The sequence below is a fragment of the Cibotium barometz genome, chromosome 31, assembly GCF_041138505.1.
Source record: "Cibotium barometz isolate CiBa-2024 chromosome 31, ASM4113850v1, whole genome shotgun sequence".
In the NCBI taxonomy this organism is placed as follows: Eukaryota; Viridiplantae; Streptophyta; class Polypodiopsida; order Cyatheales; family Cibotiaceae; genus Cibotium; species Cibotium barometz.
This window is the reverse complement of record NC_141076.1, coordinates 5,930,170-5,951,321: the sequence shown is the minus strand read 5'-3', so window position 1 is coordinate 5,951,321 and position 21,152 is coordinate 5,930,170. Positions and strand designations below refer to the sequence as shown.

Sequence of the window (21,152 nt, the reverse complement as noted above, 5' to 3'; positions counted from 1 at the left end):
GTGCACGTCCAGCCACTAAATCAATCCATACATGCCCAAAATCAACATCTGTATGGTACAATTCACGCATGGCAGACAGGTCCAAGCAATTGACATTGCAACCACTTGGTTTTCTAGACAATGCATTTGCCACCACATTTTTCTTTACTGGAGTGTACATAACCTGAAATTGAAACATAGATAAGAAGTTTGCCATGCTCATATGCTTCTCCGAAAGCTTTGTTTGCATCAAGAAGTACCCTAGGCTTTGATGATGTGTCTTTACCATAAAATCAGTCCCAAGAAGGTAGTGTTTTCAAATAGTCAAGGCATGAATCACAACCAACAACTCCTCCTCATAAATGCCCAAAAAAAGTTCTGCATCATGCAAAGGACGGCTTTCATAAGCTATGGCATGCCCTTTTTATTTATGACAGTCCCAATGCAACTTCTGGATGCATACAAAAAGGTTTCTGCAAGTCAAGAATGACTAGCACAGGCCCAATCATAACAGTATCCTTGAGGCGAATGAAAGCCTCTTTCTCATCAATTGTCCATTTGAAGACTCCCTTCTTCTTAGTGAGCTCATGCAATCATGAAGCAATCCATGCAAAGTGTCTGATAAAACGCCTGTTATATGAGCATAGACCCAAAAAGCTTCGTACTTCATGAACGGAAGATTACTCTGCCGATTCCGATGGCTTCAATCTTTGCAAGATCCATCCTGATGCCGTTCTTTGATACAATATGCCCAAAATAGTGGATCTTGGAAAGGAAAAATTCACTCTTTTTCACATTAGAACTGCTTGTGGTTACGAAGTTCTTCCGAAACAATGGCCAAATGTTGGCCAAATGCTAGTGGTGTTCCTGCTCATTTTTGGAAAATACCACGATATCACCAAAAAACACACTTCCCGATGTTCACAGACAATGCTATGCATCATCCTATTGAACGTGGCCAAGGCATTCACATAATTGCTCAGATTGTGACGTACAAAAAGAAAATTATGATTGGCACGGGTGGATTCCATTTGTTGGCAGCTGTGAAAGGGTGTGCAGCTATAATCATGTACATGACGACAATGTATGAGTACCACCCAGTTTAATGCTAAATAAAGGAACTGGAATGGAAGGGGTAGCTACACATGAAAACCTTTGAAGAAAAGGTATAGGGATAGAAAGGACGAGGCCTAGTAACCAATCCACACATAAGACCTAGTACCTTATACTTAACATGGATGCCAAAGGACACATGCAGATACAATGAAGCTACAATGAGTGAACCGACACCACCCTTACTTGAAACTCCCTGTTTTTTCCAAAGTAAATACACCTCACAAAATGCCAACCTTTTACAAGTCTCTAAAAAAAGAAAAATATGTAATATACTTACATGGATGCCAAATGACACAAGTAGATACAATGAGTGAACCAACACCACCCTCATACTTGAAAATCCCTGTTTTTGTCAAAGTAAATACACCTCACAAAATGCGAACCTTTACAAGTCTCCAAAAAAGAAAAATATGTAATACAAGTCTTGCCCCCAACAATACAAGGAGTCCAAAATCTGATCATTTTATGTACAGCATACACTCCAATAAATCTTATTCCTTGATACAGCCCCCTTCCCTTACATAAAAAGGAGAAAGAATATATGCACACTTCCATCTCAACTAATGTACACAGCAATTTGGCAGCCAATCCCTCAGGCACTTTCACAGACAAACCACCTATTAGAGATCGCTCCTGGTCTGCAAACCCTCCAAAATTATCTGGTCCACAACCTCACCAGGGAGAGGCTGCACCTACCCTACGAATGCCCAACCTGTTGCGAAGGGGAATGAGAAACTGGCTTTGCTAATGGATACGAGACTGGCATAACACCCACTGGAGCACCAGGCATCATAGGCCTAGTCATGGGATCCCGTGCAACAAAAGGGCCATCAAACCCTTCTAATGGAATCATCACTGGAGTACCAACTGTAGGACCCACGATCGGCTGCCCAACAGCTGCACTATATGCAGGACCTTCAATAGCACCTGCTGTTGAAGTAGAAGACATATAACCTTGTATCCCACCTGAAATAGGGCTCTCGGACTGAGCTGTGTCTCCATTAACACTCGTGATATCATGAATGCTGGACCTCCTCCTGTCCTTTTTCATTGAGTTCAGACGGATGAAGTACTTTTGTGCATGGCTAGCCACCTGTGTAGGTGTTCTTGTCCTCACAAAATTCCTAGATATACTTCTCCAGTCACCCTTCCCAAACTTGGCTAACCCCAGTAAAAATGACCTGCACAAGCTCCAAGACAGAAGAAAGTCAGCGTTACCGCTAAGATAAGGCAAAAAATGGCACTAAGAACATACAAAGATAAGCATGTGACTCAATCTTAGCCCCTAATCTCTTCCAAGAAACAAGACGTCTCACAAGAAAAGCAAAAAACTGAAACCTAGATGCAAAGAACATTTCTGATAAGGTGCCACAAAAACAACCCCAATAGGCAATGAGCAATTCTCTTAAAAATAGAAAGTGAAGTGATCATAAGGCCTAGTGAGCCTTGAGACTCTTATATTTTGAAGCTTTCTTGGGTACTCTCTGTGAGCAATGAAAATTGCTTTTACATGCCATCTCCATTATAAAGATTCCAGCTAACCATAACGCATGCATCAAGAATGAAACAGACCCCTACTCCCATCCAGCACCTGCAAACACAGTACAAAGACCAAGTTGGGGCTGACATGCTGACCACCCAACCACAGCTCTGTGACCTGTCCAGAGCCACCCTAAGGCTAGTCCAACACCGTTCACCCAAACACACACTAAGAATAAAGACCATCATAGTTGGGGCTGGCAAGCTCACCACTAAACCATAGCTCTGTCCAAGGCAACACTGCGCCTGAGGCTAGACCATGTCATTCACCCAAATCCTAGTGTCCCATATCAGCAAAGCCCACGGGCCACGCTTGGTCGCTGTTCCTCCCGTGGAAATCCCTGATTATGAGCAAGCACACCCATTCGTCTTTCTACACTGGTCCATGCCACCAAGTGACATATAGACTCCATCGTTGAATATGTCAGCGCATTTGTAGCTACATGTCTTAAAGTGCAGCACACCTACCACCGCTACAGATATGGTCAACCAGTTTGGCAGTGTTCTATAGGCGGCCAGAATGACCAGATCAGGGTGCCCAGGTGTGGATGGTTAGCCAGACAGGCCACGTGTCAGGAAAGCAGCCACAGGTGTGAAACCATGGAAATAATCTAGTCAAGAAGCTGGCCAGGCTCACCAGCCCCTCATACCCCACTTTAATGACGTTTGGATTACTTGCTGAATTTCTCATATTTTCTGGTGCTTACCCATCGGAAAGCACAAGGCCAAGGCAACTGAGGAGAAGCTAGAAATTGATCTGCTGTCATCATTGGCCTGAGAACTTCTGTCTACAGCAACATTGGGCTGAGATCCGGGAGATCTACCTTTCCGTTACCTTATGCACAGAAAACATTCAGATATAAGGAGTGAAGTTACTTGTGATGCTTGTGTGTTGAAGTCTTCCGCTCTCCTTTCTACCTCTATTCACAGTTGCATTGCACCCCAGCAGTCTTACATTTGGTATCACAATCTAACCTTCCATATCGCAATTTTACAAGTGAAGTTTTTTACAATAGCACATTTATATCTTATTTCCATATATATAAGTATCACATCTACAATGATTAAATAAAACAGAAGCATCCTCTCAAAATGAATTTTGAAACCCATGTCTCTAAGAATTACAAGGCAACTAATATCTCTTCTTTTTTTTTTCAAAAGTTGGACGATTTTTATTACACGAGGGTTCCGCATACCCTTCTTACAAACACACACACCCCTACGGGTTTAGGAGGTACAAGGTAACACCATGCAATGTAGGCAGCCGTGGATCAAACCCATGACCTTGGGTTATGTCACCAGCCTGGACATTTCCCAGTATGAAAGGGGTCTGGTGGACTCCAGGATGTCTAAATATTTGGAAAGTACAAGCTTTGGGAATGGGGGATTATCCTAGAATACAAAGGACCACACTCCTAAAATTTAGGAGAGTGGCTATTTTTGGCCCGACTCCGATGGAAATTCTGTTCGCGTTATTACATCTGGAATTGAGCAGATACCAAGAGTTGGCAAAGTGCCTATGACACAATGTCTACCAGTTGGGATATTTTTAGAGATAAAGTTTATGGAAGGACCCATCTCTTAGATTTTGACATATGGCAAGAAGGTGGACCAAAGTGAGACAAGTGGCCTCACACTTATTAGAAAGTGGATCAAAGTGAGACAAGTGGCCCCACACTTGTCACTTCAGCTATTGTGTGGCCCTCCACTTGTCATTGTAGCCTTCTCTTGCCATTTTAGCTCATGGGAGGCCCAAATCTATAAATTGGAGCCCTCTATATTCATTAATAGAGGCTCTCTTGCTGCACACTAGCCTCTACCACCGTTACAGGCTGCCCTAATGATGGCTTCTCTCTTTCTCTCACTCTTGTTGAAGGCTGCCCATGAAGAATACCGGCTGTTGGGGACTCTTTTGGAGGCTTCCATCGCGAAGAAATACTGAAGGCAAGGGTATTTAATCATTTATTATGATTTCTAGCCATTGTACTTGTTGTACCAGCCTTTGTACCTGTTGTACCAGCCATTGTACTGGCTGTACCAGTCCTTGTACTTGTTGTACTTGCTGTACCACCCATTGTACCGACTGTACCCACTTCTGTATTTGCCGTACCAACCACTGTACCTACTGTACTAGTCACTATACATGCTATACCAACATTTGTACTTGATGTACCTACTATACCAACCACCGTACCGATTGTACCAACCATTGTACCTACTATACCAACCATTGTACTTGCTGTACCGGCTGAATGGAGAGTTGTACTTGCTGTACCAACTCTATTGCATGAAGACCCGTGGTTTTTGGGGAAGAATCAGTACCCACACGGAGGTATATGGATTATGTTGTTGGCTCGGCATTTCTACAGCCTATGTTCCGGCTTGGTAGCCTCGTGTTGGGCTGTGTTATGGCATTTGTATATGGATAATCCGGCATCTCCCGTGGGGAGAGTAAGGCCCTCAAAGCTTGTACATGATATTATTCTCCTTGGGAAATAAAATACTCCAAGGGGGGGGGTCGGCCCATTCCAGCCTCTATGCGGTGTCACACGGGCAAGCTTCATTTTCAGCATTTGTGGATGTTTTTGTCTAGCTTTTATGTTTAAATGTTTTAATATGTATTGATGGCACCGCCGCGAGTTACATTGGTATCAGAGCATAGGCTTTCTTCTTGGAAGCGGAGGCTTCCTTCTATCAATAAGGAAGAGAAAAGATCTCAAGTGGGGACCACACTTACCATCATTGCTATTAAGCATGGCCATCCACTTCAGAGCCTATAAAGCAAGAGCATGAGCAGTAGACAGCTTGTTGATCTAAGGATTTATGAATTCACAAAATTTTATCTTGGAAGTGTGGAGTTGGCTTTATGTGCACACGTTTAGCACTCTTTCCATATGGATATTGTGGATTATATTATCAAGCTTACAGGCAAGCTATATGGAGATATATCTCAGGATATCTTAAGGATATGGTGACGAGATATTTCTTTTGGCTTCATGACCAACCTGGCAAAGAAAAGCTAAGTATACTTTGAGTTTGCAAAGTTGGTGCTTTTGCTATTTACTATGAAGCGTTTTTGATGTTCACTAACCCTTGTATAGCTATGCAAGGAGAAAGGTGTTGTTGTTTGCCTTGAGATGGTTTCAGGGAAACATTGTTTATGGCTCCCTTTAATGGGATGAATTCTATTCATGGCTCTCTTTATTGGGATGGATTATATCTATGGAGATTTCTTTCTTGGACGAGATTTATATAGATATTGGGCTTCACAAGCAATTTCTATGGACGAATCTGTCCGAGTTTTTAGAGAAGAAATCTTTGGATGCTCTCTTGAAGATTGTTTCTACCATGTGTGGGTGGAACAATAGAGAGCAGATGGAAGGGAACATGGGCACTTCAAAGGGTAGTGACAAGCACAACATACCCTGTGTAGTGTTCTCTTGTCCTACGTGCTCTCTTGAAGATTGTTTCTACCATGTGTGGGTGGAACAATAGAGAGCAGATGGAAGGGAACATGGGCACTTGAGAGGGTAGTGTGAATTGGTGGCCGAAATGCCTATAAACTATGTGTAGCAGAAATGCTTATGGAACACCAAGTTATCTATGCCTACGAGTGATTGTTTTATCTTGTTACTTGAACCCACCTCTCATCCAAGGTGTGTGGTCAGAGTACCAACACGGAGTGCAAGTGGTAAAGTGGACATGACGCCTGGTTGGCACGGAACTTATATCTATGCCAAGGGTCATGTGGACCGATGCCTTATTGGCAGGAGACTTATTTTGTCTCGCCCATTTACTTGGGACATGGATTATGATATCTCGACTTATGGGATTGTTTTGTCTCGCCCATTTATTTGAGACATGGATTTATTTATCTTTATGCCATATTAGAATCACCATCTCCCCATACAGAGGCCAGGAGGTTCATTGTCCATCCCACCATGCATGTGGATTCATGTTGGGATTGTGAAAGGCAATTCAATGAACACTCCACCATACACATGGATTCGTGTTGCGATTGTGGAGTGAGTGTTTCATTGTTTCCACACCATGCTTGTTGATCAGAGTTGGGATTGTATGGGAGAACATGGAAACTGTTGGGATTGGGAGAAAGGATTGCTAGAACTATGGAGAACCAGCTTTTCCGTCACCATGGTTTGTGCTCTTGAATGGCACCAGTTTGTGTGCATAGCACATGTTTCTGTGCGAGGCACTAATTTCTTGTGCATGGCACTTATTTAAGTGTCTTAGCACCTGGTTGGTGATTTTCATTGGCATATGATTATCTCATTGATATTGGTGATTGAGACACAATTGGCTCTTGTGCCTGTGTCTAGCATATCTTTCACGGAATTCTCGCCTATTTATTTTGGGACATGATTTTAATATTGCTATTATAGAGACTTATTTAGTCTCGCCCATTTCTTTGGGACATGGATTCTTCAGTTATATTGGATTTTTGAGACTGTCTCGTCTCGCCCACTTAATGGGACATGATTATATCTTGAATATATGGCTTGAAGATTAAAGTTGCAGACAACTTTTAAGAAGCTGGGGAGGATGTCACCAGCCTGGACATTTCCCAGTATGAAAGGGGTCTGGTGGACTCCAGGATGTCTAAATATTTGGAAAGTACAAGCTTTGGGAATGGGGGATTATCCTAGAATACAACGGACCACACTCCTAAAATTTAGAAGAGTTGGGCCCGACTCTGATGGAAATTCTGTTCGCGTCATTACATCTGGAATTGAGCAGATACCAAGAGTTGGCAAAGTGCCTATGACAGAATGTCTACCAGTTGGGATATTTTTAGAGATAAAGTTTATGGAAGGACCCATCTCTTAGATTGAGACATGTGGCAAGAAAGTGGACCAAAGTGAGACAAGTGGCCTCACACTTGTTAGAAAGTGGATCAAAGTGCACAAGCGTCTCTCTTTACAGCAAGGAGGGCGGCACGTCCTGTGGCAATTGACCCCACAGCATTTGTCAGGGCACCTGTATCAGAGGCATGTAGTAGAGCCTCTAGAGCTTCTGCATCAACATCAGCTAGCCATACATCCTCCACACCACATGCGTCCTTTAGCATGCCATCCACAGTTAACTGCTTGGCTTCGAGTTTTCCCTCCATGTCCTTTGTCATCTCCTTGGAGATCTCTTCTTTGATGGCCGTGAGAGTGTTGTCATTGATCTCCCCTTCTTCCTTCCCGGTGTTCTTGACGGCTACTAGTTCCACTTTCAATGCACTCACCTCCTCCTTGAGTGCTGTGTTCTCTTGTTCAAGGTCCGTGACCCGTGCTTCGAGGGCCATGATGATGTGCCGGTGTAGTTTGTTCTCCACCTCATTGAGGTTGGAATCGGATGTCTTCTTGTTCTCCTTGATTAGTGCCTTCATTGCCGTCTCGAGGGCCTCGAGCTTCTCTCGGAGACTCGGAGCCATTCCTCGAGCTTACTCTGCAGCGCTTCCCACAGGCAAGGACGAGAGAGAGAGAGAGAGAGAGTTATGTTGCTGCCTTGGGGGCCTAAGGAAGCGTGGGTGGGAAAAGGGTGGCGGAGGGGCTAGCGAAAAGGCAGACGGCCCAGCATAGCGAGCCAGCCCAGGCGGGACAAAGGGCGGCGAGTAGGGGTGAAGGCGGCGGCTACGAGGAGAGAGAAATGGCCGAGTCCTATTGGGGCGAGCAAAGAGAAGCGAAGAGCTTGTGGGGGCACAGTGAGAGAAGCGAAGCGAACAGAGAGAAGCAAAGCGAACAAAGAGAAGCGGGCGAACAGAGAGAAGCGAAGAGCTTGTGGGGGGAGAAGCGGGCGAACATAGAGAAGCGAAGAGCTTGTGGGGGCGCAGTGAGAGAGAGAGAGAGAGAGAGAGAGAGAGAGAGAGAGAGAGAGAAGAAGAAGAAAGAAAGATATATTAACGTCTACGAGAGGCCAAAGTCGACCTATGAGACAAAAAATAATACAATTGTGTTCCTTTGGTCATCGGAAGAAAAGAAAGAAAAGAAAAAGTGTGCCTGTGTCTGGATACAACTGTGAATCTTCATGGATCGGTGGAGCCCATATACAAACAATATAAAGGGGGGTGGGGATGTGGATGGAGTGCTAAGGCAAGATGCATCTCTATATGCTGAAGGGGTAGTACAAGCATGCTATGCAGATCTATGTCTAACTCCATCCAATGCCATAAGAGGGATATAAGATATCATACATCGCCGATGCTGAGGCTGTGAATGGCGTGAACATGTACCCTGAGTCTGAATGAAAGCGAGCTAGCCTCTCCTGTGTCTCCATCTGGTGTCTCATTTGGATAGCTACTATCTCTCGGTGACGGAGTCGGGGTGCTCCGTGTCCAGTCTGTCTAGGTCTCCTCCTGGCTCTCAATTCCTCTGCTCTCTGTGCGGTCACCCCACGTGGTACATCAGCTGGCACTGGCATAGCTTTCTGGAAGAAATCTGTGAGCTGGGACTGTCTAGTGGGAGCGGGTGTCTGGAGGAGTCTCTCTCTCGAGAACTATGAAGCTCTAATAGTAGTCTGCCAAGCTATCGCTGGTCCGAGGCCTCCATCAACTGATGTAGTAAAGAGTGCTCCTCAAACAATCCTGCATATCTATCTCTGACCCCCTGGTGGGCTCTACATCTACATACAAAGTGATCCTCGGTCTGCACCTCCTCGTGGCACAATCTGCATATCCGCTCAGCTCTGGGAACCCGTGCTGCTCTCCCAGCCTCTATCTCTAGCTGATGTGATGAGACTCGTAGCTGTCCAATAGCAACGCGAGAGCTGTGTGGCATGTATACATCCATATACCGTGGTCACTGTATAAACCCCATCCCCTGAGATGCTCATAAAGTGGTCTCTGTAATACAGCATCTTCGGTGGTAGTGGGCTCTCTGGTGCTGTCCATGTCTCCTGTATGTAGCGTTGCCATATGTCCTGTCTCATCACTCTGTTCCTCTCATTGAGAGAGAGGTAACCCCGTGGAGCAGACTGATCATACTGAAAAGGTGGCAACCGCTCAATGTCTATCCCATGATGTGAGAACCACTGTAGCATCTGTGCATACCAAGATCCAGTGTGTCCAGCCTCAGCCAGCTGTCTGGATGCCTCAAAAGCTCGGCGGGATAATCTCTCCGTGAGCATCTCCCTCATCCTGTATATAAAGGAGATCGTCTGGAACAATGCCTCCACTACCATAGGTGGTGCAGCAAACTCAGCTCGAACAATGTCGTGCGGGACGGATGGTCTGTTGCGTATCATCCTCGAGAGCATCAAGATCTGTGGTCTCTCCAGCTGTACCCATGTGGAGGTTGCAAGCACTGGTGCCCAAACCGCTGCTGCATACATCAAGGCTGGTGTCACTAATGTATCAAAGAGCCACCCCTTTGTGCGGGGTTCCTAAAAATGTGCCTGATGACACTGACGCTCAAGGCCAGCAAGAGCTGCATACCCCCGGGTCACTCTGTCTCGGACTGCCTGAGCCATGGAGAAGCGTCCAGCTGAGCTAGTAAATGTGATGCCAAGGTAAACATAAGAGCTCACCACCTCGACCCGCCCTCCTGCTAATGTGAGAGTAGTGTGGCTCCTGACTGTGGGTGAGGTGTGGAAGATCATAACCTTGGTTTTCCCAAGGTTCACTGTGAGACCCTGCTGTGCGCAGAAGTCATCAAGAGCCACAAGGTGTCTCTGAAGCCCAACCTGCGTGTCGGATACCATGACGATGTCATCAGCATAAAGCATAGCATGGACAGTAATACCTGATAGCTCAACCCCAGAGCCTCCTCCCTGTGTGATGTAATCAACCACCTCATCAATATAGAGCCCAAAGTGCGTGGGGGAGAGCGGGCACCCCTGCTTCACACCAATGGTGCTAGCAATTGTGTCGGACAAGCCTCCTAGGCATCGGACTCTCCCAAAGACCTGCTCATATAGCCTGTATATGCCCCACATCATGTCTGAAGGTATGCCTAGTGTCTGTAGTCGCCAAAAGAGGCGCTCTCTGGGCACAGTATCAAATGCCTTCTTGCGGAAATCTACAAAGCAACAATATAGAGAGAGAGAGAGAGAGAGAGAGAGAGAGAGAGAGAGAGAGAGATGGAAAATTCAGTATATTAATATGGTACAAAAAGGTACTCAGTCCACAGCCCTGGGGCTGCCTTGTAAAAAGGTGATAAACACCCAAAAGTCTAGTCCCTACTTGGACCCTAAGGATCCACTCCATAAAGGAATGAATGAGTTACGATGAGAAGCCTTCATCCCTATTTATAGGCCTTTGTAAAGACTTGGCCAACCGGGCGGCCGACTGCTGGTCGGCCAATCCACAGTTCATGAATTCCCATTAATGCTTGTCCGACTGGTCTAGCTCATAATATATGTAGCGCCTGCAGCAGCCGATAGCCTCCTGTAGTGCAGCCGCCGCCTCTGATCAGGTACAGCCGACAGCCCATCTGCAACCGATTGTCCTCCTTTGTATCTAACGTAGCTGACAGGACTTCCTTCCATCTATCTCCAGAGCGGTCAACTTGTAGAGACCACTATCTTGGACTCCCTCAGCCAAGATGCTACCAATCACCTTATCACGAATGGTAATCTCATAACGAGAAAAGATCACCTCCGCACCCTGAGCTGTAAGAGCACTCACTGACAAAAGGTTAAAAGCCAAGTCTAGAATATACTGAACGTCAGAGAAGTACCTCTTGTCCTCGTCAGAACGGAAGATGGAGATAGTGCCATGTCCATGCACTGGCACAGAAGAAGAATCACCCAGAGTGATCTTGCCTAATCTGGCAATGAAGTCCTCGAACCAATCTCGATGGGGTGTCATATGAGCAGTAGCACCGCTATCAACAATCCAACACCGTGACTGAGAAGTCACAAGAGCAAGTATATGCCAAGTACCTGCTACGAGAAGAATGCCATCATCCTTCTTGGGTTGAGACACTGCCGTTGAGGAAGAGTTCTTTGCTGCTTCATCACGCTTCTTCTTGTGACATTGGGGTGACTTGTGACCCTTCTTGCCACAATAATGACATTCAATGTCCTTATTCTTTGAAGATTTGTTGTCTTTATCCTTGTCAGAATCCTTGGAGTTCTTGTCAGAACCCCCTTTTCCTTTCTTTTGTTGATTCTTCCCTTTATCTCGTGCTGCCAAAGCTCCATCAGGGCCACCAGAGGTGCCAGTCCGCTCCTCAAAGCGAGACTCAATTTGCATAACGGAGGGAAGAACTTCCTTCCAAGTAACTGGAACAGGACGAGGAGAAGAAACAAGAGACTGAAAGTATGCATCAAACCTCTCTGGAAGTTTGGAGAGCAGCCGAATAGCCATGTCCTCTGTGGAGATGTCCTTGCCACAAACAGCAAGCTCATCCCGGAGGTCTTTCATCTTCGAGATGAAAGCAGATAAAGACGGAAAGGCAGAAACTGATAAGTTCATAAGTTGCTTTTTCAACACCAAAATCCGACCCGGAGACTTAATCTCATAGAGATCTACAAAACCCTTCCAAACTTCATGTGCAGCATCTGCTGTACGCACATGAGAGAGAACAGAATCCTGACAGTTCAACATCAGAAAGGAGAAAACGCGTCGATCATTCGACTACCAAATATTAAGCTGTGCCTGAGTCACACCACTGGAAGCAAGCCTGAAACACCACAGACCCTTGTTGGAAGGTTGGCGATTTCGAGCTTGTGATCTATGGCTAGAGCGTGCCTTGGATTATCCCATAAGTGGAAGCATGGGAAGTTGAAGAGCCATATATAGGCTAGAGTGGCACCTTGTCATAATCATCTCCTCCGGCCGGTGTTTTGGGAGGCAGATTACCGGGAGATGGGAGCCCGGTGGAGGGATGCTGTAGTGCCCGTTGGGGGTGTTCGTGGAGCTCGATGGTGATGTGTCTCCTACGTGCGTTAGTCTTCCGCTGCGCATTCTGACATGGTATCAGAGCCCGGGCGCGTGTGGTCCTGGCCGGCTCAAGTGTGTGTGGTCCTGGGCGACCCCCTCGCGCCTCGGTGGCTTGCGGAGCTCGAAATCAAGGGAGGGTGTTGGAAGGTTGGCGATTTCGAGCTTGTGATCTATGGCTAGAGCGTGCCTTGGATTATTCCATAAGTGGAAGCATGGGAAGTTGAAGAGCCATATATAGGCTAGAGTGGCACCTTGTCATAATCATCTCCTCTGGCCGGTGTTTTGGGAGGCAGCTCACCGGGAGATGGGAGCCCGGTGGAGGGACGTTGCAGTGCCCGTTGGGGGTGTTCGTGGAGCTCGATGGTGATGCGTCTCCTACGTGCGTTAGTCTTCCGCTGCGCATTCTTACAACCCCCTCTGCAAAGGGGAAAGCCCACTGGAGAGGAAAACGCAGCACACAGAAGGCTGCTGTCCTGAAAAAACAGGCCGCCTATGTCCGATCTCCACGTGGAAAAGAAAACGCTGGTCAACAAGTACCTGATGGCTGTGTTGGTGAAGCCAAACTGTAGGCGAAAAGACCAGCAGGTGCTGTCCAGAAAACGCAGCAGAAAAGGCCTGCAAATCTGAGATAAAACGCAGAGGAGAGGGTGCTGAAAACAGTGCTGAATCTGGGACAGCAAAGAGGTTGCTGAACCGGGAGCTCTGACACCACGACAGAGTGCACAGAGCGGAAGCAAAGTGGCACTAGAATGTGCTGAACAGAGAGTGCAAGAGAGAGAGGGATATGGAGAAAACTATGCTGAATATACTGAAGCAAAACAGTCCCAAGCAAGAGACACTACAAGTCTCATAAGTGAGGGAGCAAAATATGTACAAGACTGAATGAACAATGAGAGGCCAGCACCCACTATTTATAGTAGGGGTAACCTGGCCGACTGGAGCTGCAAAACAGGCTGACTGGAGGTACTGGACAGGCCGACTGGAAAATGCCAGAAAAGCTGGGAAAAATCCCAGAAAAATACTAGAAAAAGGGGTGGCCAGCCCACAAGCAAGGGCCATGCAAAAGGGACCAAATGGGCACCATAAAAGAGCAAAATCTAGGGATGAATGTGCTAACAGCTCCATCATCCTGGTTCTGTCTGGTTCTCATACTCTTTATCTGGCTGCCTCTTCTGGACCAGCATCTGAGAATGTCCATGGCATCTTTCATGCACATGGCATCCCCCTCTGCTAAACTTGATGACGGGATTCCAACCTTTTCTTGGATGACTATCATCATCCCAATCTTTTCCCGAAGTCCCTCTGTCATCCTTCCATCCCTGGCAAACCCTTTTCTCTGACAGCCCGGCCCGGTCTCCAAAACCACTCTGTCTCAGAATAAGATCTATGCATCTGCTCCTGTAGTGCAGTCGCCGCCTCTGATCAGGTACAACCAACAGCCCTTCTGCAGCCGACTGTCCTCCTTGTATCTAACGCAGCTAACAGGACTTCCTTCCATCCATCTCCAAGTCCATACTGCCAATAGTGCTCTGTGCTCCATCATCCTGGTTCTGTCTGGTTCTCATACTCTTTATCTCGCTGCCTCTTCTGGACCAGCATCTGAGAATGTCCATGGCATCTTTCATGCACATGACAGCTTTATTTTCTAGTATCTGTATTCTAGAGACAATAGACTATGGCACTATGCTTCAGCCGTGAGTCTCGATAGTTGTATTGTGTTTTGTGTACACAGTTAGCAGTACACTATTTTTGTAATATGAATCATGAATTGTGTCATTTTGTGTGCTTTCTTTCAGAGTACTCAAATGTAATATAAATACTTAACATTTGATGGATATATTGATGCAGTTTTATCATCCCACCCCCCGTCCCCGTTCCCTGCCTCCAGACGTTCCCCATCCCCAAACCCTTCCCCGTCCCCCGACCCATGTGACTATGTCCGTAACACCCGACTCCCAAAGGGTGTCTAACTTGTCAACCACTTGGGTACTCCAACAAAACGCGAAGCCTCCTACTGTTGCGGGGACTCAACCTCTACAATTGACTGAGGCTAGCCAGCTGGAACAATAGACTGGGAATCATCCTCAGACTCATCTGGGTCTCCAAGAAGTGGCGGATCATCAATAGTGGAAGCTAGAAAATGCTCATCAAAGACAACATCTCTGCTAACAACAACCTCCTTCCGCTCCGAGTCATACAACATGTATCCTTTGCAAAGAGAGTTATATCCCACAAATACAAGCTTCTAGGACTTGGAGTCAAGCTTCCCCATCTGCTTCTTTGGAATGTGCACATAGGCATCACTCCCAAACACGCGGAAATGGGAGACATCCGGTTTCCTACCAAAATAAGCCACAAATGGAGTCATCTTTGGGACTGAAGTCATCGGAGATCCCTTGAGGATATGGGCAGTCGTAGCCACAACCTCCCCCCAAAGTGGACGAGGAAGATCACGATGCTCCAGCGTCACCCTCGCCATCTCCACCACAGTCCGATTCTTTCGCTCAACCACCCCATTCTCTGAAGGCGAACCTATATTGGCCAGCTCCCGCTTGATGCCATGTTCCGCACAATACTGCACAAATGCATTAGAAGGGAACTCTCCTCCTTTGTCAGCCCGAAGAGTCTTTAGCTGCAGTCCAAACTCCTTTTTCACCATAACATTCCACTCCTTGAACTGAGCAAAAGCTTGGTCCTTCTAGGAAAGGAAATAAACCCATGTGAATCTGCTACAATCGTCAACAAGCAACATAAAATACAAAGAACCACCCAAGGATGGGGTCTGCATAGGTCCACACAAGTCAGTGTGTGCCAACTCCAAAGGTTTCGAAGCCCACCTAGAAGCCTGCTTCAGAAAAGATTCCCTGTGCTACTTACCACAAATACAAGAACTACAGCGTCCCTGCCTACTGCCAACATCTGGCAAGCGCCAGCATCTACACAGTGCATCCACATTCAAGTGGCCAAAACGGAAGTGCCACAAGTCACCAATCTAAGTGCCTATCAGAGAAGAGAGTGCTGATAGTTTGTAGATACCGTTCTCCACTCCGCCTTCCCATACAACCTGGCCTGTTTCTATGTCCCGTAGTAGAGCAACAGAATGCTCCTCAAACTCCACCCGGAAGCCATTCTTGCAAACCTCATGCGCTGACAGTAGATGAAAACCAAGTGCTGGGACGTAAAAAACAGGAGGAATGCTTCCCCCTTTACCATCGGGAATAATCTCTATCCTGCCCTCACTATGAATCAGTATAGTGGAATTGTCCCCAATGAAAATGCGACCTGACTGCCGTTTAAGATCCTATAAGAACTCACAAGAAGGAGTCATGTGCCTGGAAGCACCACTATCAAGAATCCACTCCCGAGTATCCCTGGTGGTGAAGCCAACTGCCTCCTCGCTCGAAGAAGATGAAGCATCTGTGTCCAAAATCTCCAAGTGCACTAAGGCTGGAGTCTTTGCAGCAGCTGAAGCTGAAGCTAAAGAATCAGCACTCTTCCCGGTATTCTGCTTAGGACACTTTCTCCCATATTGGCCTTTCTCGACACAATCATTACAGGTCCACTCGGCCTTCAATTTCCCACGGTCTGAATCAAGCTTCTTCTCATAAGACTTCTCCGATGAAGACTTCCCTTTGCCCTTATTGTTGTTGTTACGGCCTCTCGACTGCTGGCCAGTCAAGGCCTCAGAACCTCTGCCCTGTGGAGGGTTCATAAAACGCTCTTCCTGGACCAAGACCATAGGCACAAGCTCCTCCCATGTGATGGTGCTGAGCCTGCCACTGGTGATCAAAGAGGAGTAAAATGCTGAGTACTGAGAGTGAAAATGAGACAACAACGTGATGGCCATGTCCTCTGAAGATATCTCCTTCCTGGCCTGAAGAGGAGTGACTCCGGTGTCTTTAGCACCAATTCAGCCCGTTGTACCCTCAGTTTCAACCCTTGTATCTTATGTGTCCAGCCCCTTACATAGAACTGGATTGCCTCTTGTATCTTCTCCGCCAATATCTGCAGTCTCTCCATTATCTTCTCCACATTTGGCTGCTTCTTCTCCATCCACTGCTGTCCCGGATGCATCCACTTCTGAAGCATTACCTTCTTCTTCTTTCATATTTGAAAGGAGGTCCGGTCCACCCCTGTGGGTCCAAGAAATTATTATAGGAGTCTGGCCTTTCTGATAGCCAATTTCATTCTCAAACATCTGCTTCGTCTTCTGGACCTCGGAGATCTTCTCGGCTTGCTTCTTCCGATCATACCATGAATTATGCTCTTATGAGTACCTTACACGATATTGATGAGCCCAAGACTCCTAAGGAGGCCCTTGCTTTGCCACAGTGGCGACAAGCTATGGACACAGAGATGTCTTCTACAAGCAGAACAAAACTTGGGAGTTAGTTCCATGCCCATTACATCGGAAGGTCATTAGTGTCGAATGGATTTTTAAAGTCGAGTTTCATTCTGATGGTACTTTGGATAAGTACAAAGCTTGCCTTGTTACTCGTGGTTATGCTCAAAAAGCCAACGAGGACTTTGATGAGACATTTGCACAGACAACCTTGTATACCACCATTCAAATTGTTTTAGCCTTGGCTGCTCATTTTGGATGGCCTGTCTTTCAGACGGATGTTAAATCTGCTTTTCTGAACGGAGATTTAGAGGAGGTATATGTTGAGCAACCTCCAAGATTTGAGATTCAGGGACACACAGATCATGTTTATTTATTGCGGAAGGCTCTATATGGTTTCAAACAGACACCCTATGCTTGGTATCAAAAGATTGATGCCTTCTTGATTTCACTTGGCTTTGAGAGAGCTTATCCAGATTCAAACCTTTGTCTTTCTCTGTAATGGTGATATTTGTATCATTGTGCTATATGTGGATGATCTCATCCTTTTAGGATCTGCTTCTCAATTGGTCACTCATGTTCAGTCTCAGCTCACACAGCAATTTGAGATGACTGATCTTGGATTACTTCATTACTTTCTTGGTCTTGAAGTATGGTTGTGCGATGATTGCATTTTTATTTCTCAGGAGAAGTATGTGCGCAAATTGCTTTCTCCTTATGGTTTGACTAATTGTACTCCTCTACCTCAACAACACTCGTCCAAATATCTCTTATGCATTGAGTATTCTTAGTCAGTTCTCCTCTGCGGCTCGATGATCTCACTAGCAAGCTACTTTGCGGGTTCTTTGATATCTTCGTCGCACATCCAATTATGGTATCATTTATTCCATTTGGTGGGATTCACGGCTGCTGATTGGACTGGTTGTGTTGATTCTCAGCGATCTACTTCTGGATATTGTTTTCTGCTTGGATCTGGAATGGTTTCTTGGAAGTCTAAGAAACAAAGACTTCTTGCTACATCATCTACCGAGGCGAAGTATAAGTCATATCTTCTGTTACATGTTAAGATTGTTGATCATTGTAACCACAAATTAGCCTACTGAATGACTGCACTTAGTACTCAATTACTCACAAGGTAGATGACAAGAGAGTAGGGAGTAGAGAGATGAGAGAAGTGGATCTGACTTAGAGAGATATAAATGCAATGCAATCCAGCTAAATTAAATGAATGCGGAAGTACAACTGAGATCTCAATGAGATCTATGCACAAATCTAATATGCCTGTTGATTATGATGATGCGGCTAATGTAGACTATCTGCCATGTGATGGAGATGCGTTATGATGATGAATGTTGATGCTGCTAACTGAAGGCCATGCCTAGGTGCTGTAAACACTGCCTTGATGCAGATGATGAAGATCTACTACTGCAGAACCTCCAATGATAGAAACACACAGCCGAGCCCCTTTGGTTGATGTTGCATTTGGTGTTGAAACGCACATGCTCCATGGACTCTGTGGGCTAGAACACTTCAAGCTGAGGAGAGAGCACCACAATGAATGCTTACTAAATTGGCTTAATGGAGAATGATGCGACTGCTTTTATATGGCTTCAAGCTGCTGGTCTAGTCGGCGAACTCTACCGAGGTTCATATGATGGGCATTCCAAATATAATTTGCCAGCTGAAACTAGTGCCTTTTTGGCCCCTCGAAACATGCCCTGAATGTTGCCACATATCTACTAAAAACTATCGATCAGGTTATATGTCATGTGCACAGTGGGTATCTACCGTGTGCTATACGCATGCAAGACTAGTTTCGAGGCTTGGGGAAGCTTGGAACTAGGCAGGCTGATTGACGAGCTGAGTTAGGGATATACTAACGGGTGGGCACCCAAGTATGGACGGGCGGGCGGCCAAGTGTGGACGCCCGATGACCGGCCAAGAGCCTATAAAAGGGTGGCTGGAATGAAGGGATGTAATGCATGAAAAATATGAGTAATCACCATGTAAACATGATGCCTAAGTGTGTTTAGTCTCTCACCAAGAGAATGGAAATAGCCTTCCACAAGCCAAGAGAGAAGCCATGAGCTCCAAGAAACATAAGTTTCCATTTCTAAAAATGATCATCAAAAGTTACAACCATGGTCCAAGTCCCCTCTTTTATACATGGACTTGTCCCATTATTAACCCTATTGAATAAAGTTCCTACTTTATTACAAACCATCCCTTCCCAAAGATTTTGTCCTCAAAATCAATAACATGTACAATCTCAAAGTATGAGACTCTAATGTAATCAATGGGAAGTGGTTAAGAGTTCTCAAGTACATCCAAAGCACATATACAATGAAAATCCGGATGTATACAAGTCCACAAAGCTTCAAGCCCAAAGTGTATGAGTGGGACTGTTATGACAGCCCTTCTAGTCGATGAAGACCCTTGAAAATCCTTCATTTAGACTCCATATATTGGGCTGAAAATGATATGTACACTCAGCCATATGTAGCCCACATCATAATCTTTCATTAGGATACGCCATGAAGCTTGTTGGAGTAGAAAAATAGGCCCAATAGTAGACCTTCCCAAAGCTGTCCAGAAATTACAGCATGTATACTTCTTAAGAAGAGTTGCCATTTCCTCATCTATGTGCTGTCCACTGCCTTCCATCCCCTCTTGGGTAACATGTAACACATAGATAGTGCCAAAAGCCTTAATCTCTTTCTTTAGTCGCCTTGGAGTGATCAAAGAGAGCTTCTTAGGTGCATTTGCAGCAAGTACCACTTGTTGCCCATGATGTAGAAAGCTCATGAAACCTTGTTGAAGGTTCATGTGAATGTCACCAAGTGAAGCCAACCAATCACACCCCATGATAATGTCGATGGGACCCATATCCAAAACCACCAAATCACCTTCCCAAGTGTATGAAGAGGATAAAACCACTTTTGTAGAAGGGCAAACCAAGCTAGTCTTCTCACTTTCCCCATTTGCCACTTGCACTTGGAACGTTGTAGGTGTCTTCTTTGTGTTGAGTTTGAGAGAGTTGATGGATTTAGAGTTGATGAAGCTATGAGTGCTCCCGGAATCCACAAGAATATGTGCAACCCTCCCATTGATGGTCCCCACCAACCTTAGTGTGCTTGGGTTCTTGCAACCCGCCAACAACTCTTGTGAGATAGAGCATATGCAAGCTGAAATTTCTGCATTTGTAGGCATGTCTCCGTCCACAAGGCTTTCCTTAACTCCACCTCCCGGATCAAACGGAAACTCACCATCCTCCGTGATGAAAGAATGGTCTTCAAGTGACTCCTCATGTGCTTTCATTGCAATCCTCCCATTCCTCAATGTCATGAGAGTCATCCTTGTTCTCTTCCTCATCCATGAGGATCATAGTGGCCACAATCTTCTTTGATTTGCACACATGCCCGGGTGACCACCTCTCTTTGCACTTGAAACATAGCCCTTTGCTTCTCAACTCCTCAATCTTTGGATCATCCATTCTTTGAGTCTTCTTGAAGGGTTGAAAGGGCTTCTTCTTCATGAAGTCACTACCCTTTTTGGCATCAAATTGATGTATCTCATTCTTTGGCTGTCCACCCCCAAATGATGTAGGAGTTCTTGGATTAGAGGATGGTAATGTAGAGGTAGGACCTTTCCCAAAATTGTAAGAAGTAGTGGTTGGTTTAAGTGTGTCTTTGGTGAAGGTCATGGGCTGAGACCTCTTGTACTTTGGCTCATAGAGTTCGGCTAACCTCATAGCTTCTTTGAGAGAGCTAGGCCTTTGAGCCGACACATCCGCCTTGATGAAGTGTTCAAGCCCATGCACAAACTTTTTCATCTTCATGTCTTCACTCAAGCCTTCCACGTACATTGAAAGCTTCAAAAATCTCTTGATGTAACCTCTCACCATCATCCCCTTTTGAGAAAGCTCATACCATTCTTCATGGTATCGGTCGAGCACTAAGGGTGAAATGAAGGCCAAGTTCATCTCCCGCTTCAATCCTTCCCAAGTTGATGGCGTGTTCCCTTGTTTGACCAAGTGCCTCCACCATTGATGAGCATAATCTTCAAGATGTAAGGAGGAAAATTGTACCATATCACGCTCACTTTTTGGGTAAAGTTGGAAATAGATGTCAAGCTTGGTAGCCCACTCCTCCAACTCTTGCGGAGATGACCCGTCACCTTTGAACTTTGATAGTGAGATTTTGTCTTTGACATCCTTGGAAGATATGTGGGATGGGTTATCATGTTGGGTAGAGGGCTTGAATCTTTGCATCTTCGAGTATGACTCCATAA

At 45.7% G+C, this 21,152-nt stretch overlaps 1 protein-coding gene across 1 annotated transcript in view; it reads right to left on the bottom strand.

The window, feature by feature from the left end:
* Positions 1–1,428: 1,428 nt before the first annotated feature.
* The window catches only part of LOC147620440 (transcription factor SRM1-like), a 39,284-nt gene continuing 19,560 nt past the window's right edge, over positions 1,429–21,152 (bottom strand). The window contains exon 2 of the mRNA XM_086824662.1: positions 1,429–2,276. Coding sequence (XP_086680788.1) covers positions 1,793–2,276 — 484 coding nt within the window. The 3' untranslated portion in view covers positions 1,429–1,792. The remainder of the gene's footprint in view (positions 2,277–21,152) is intronic.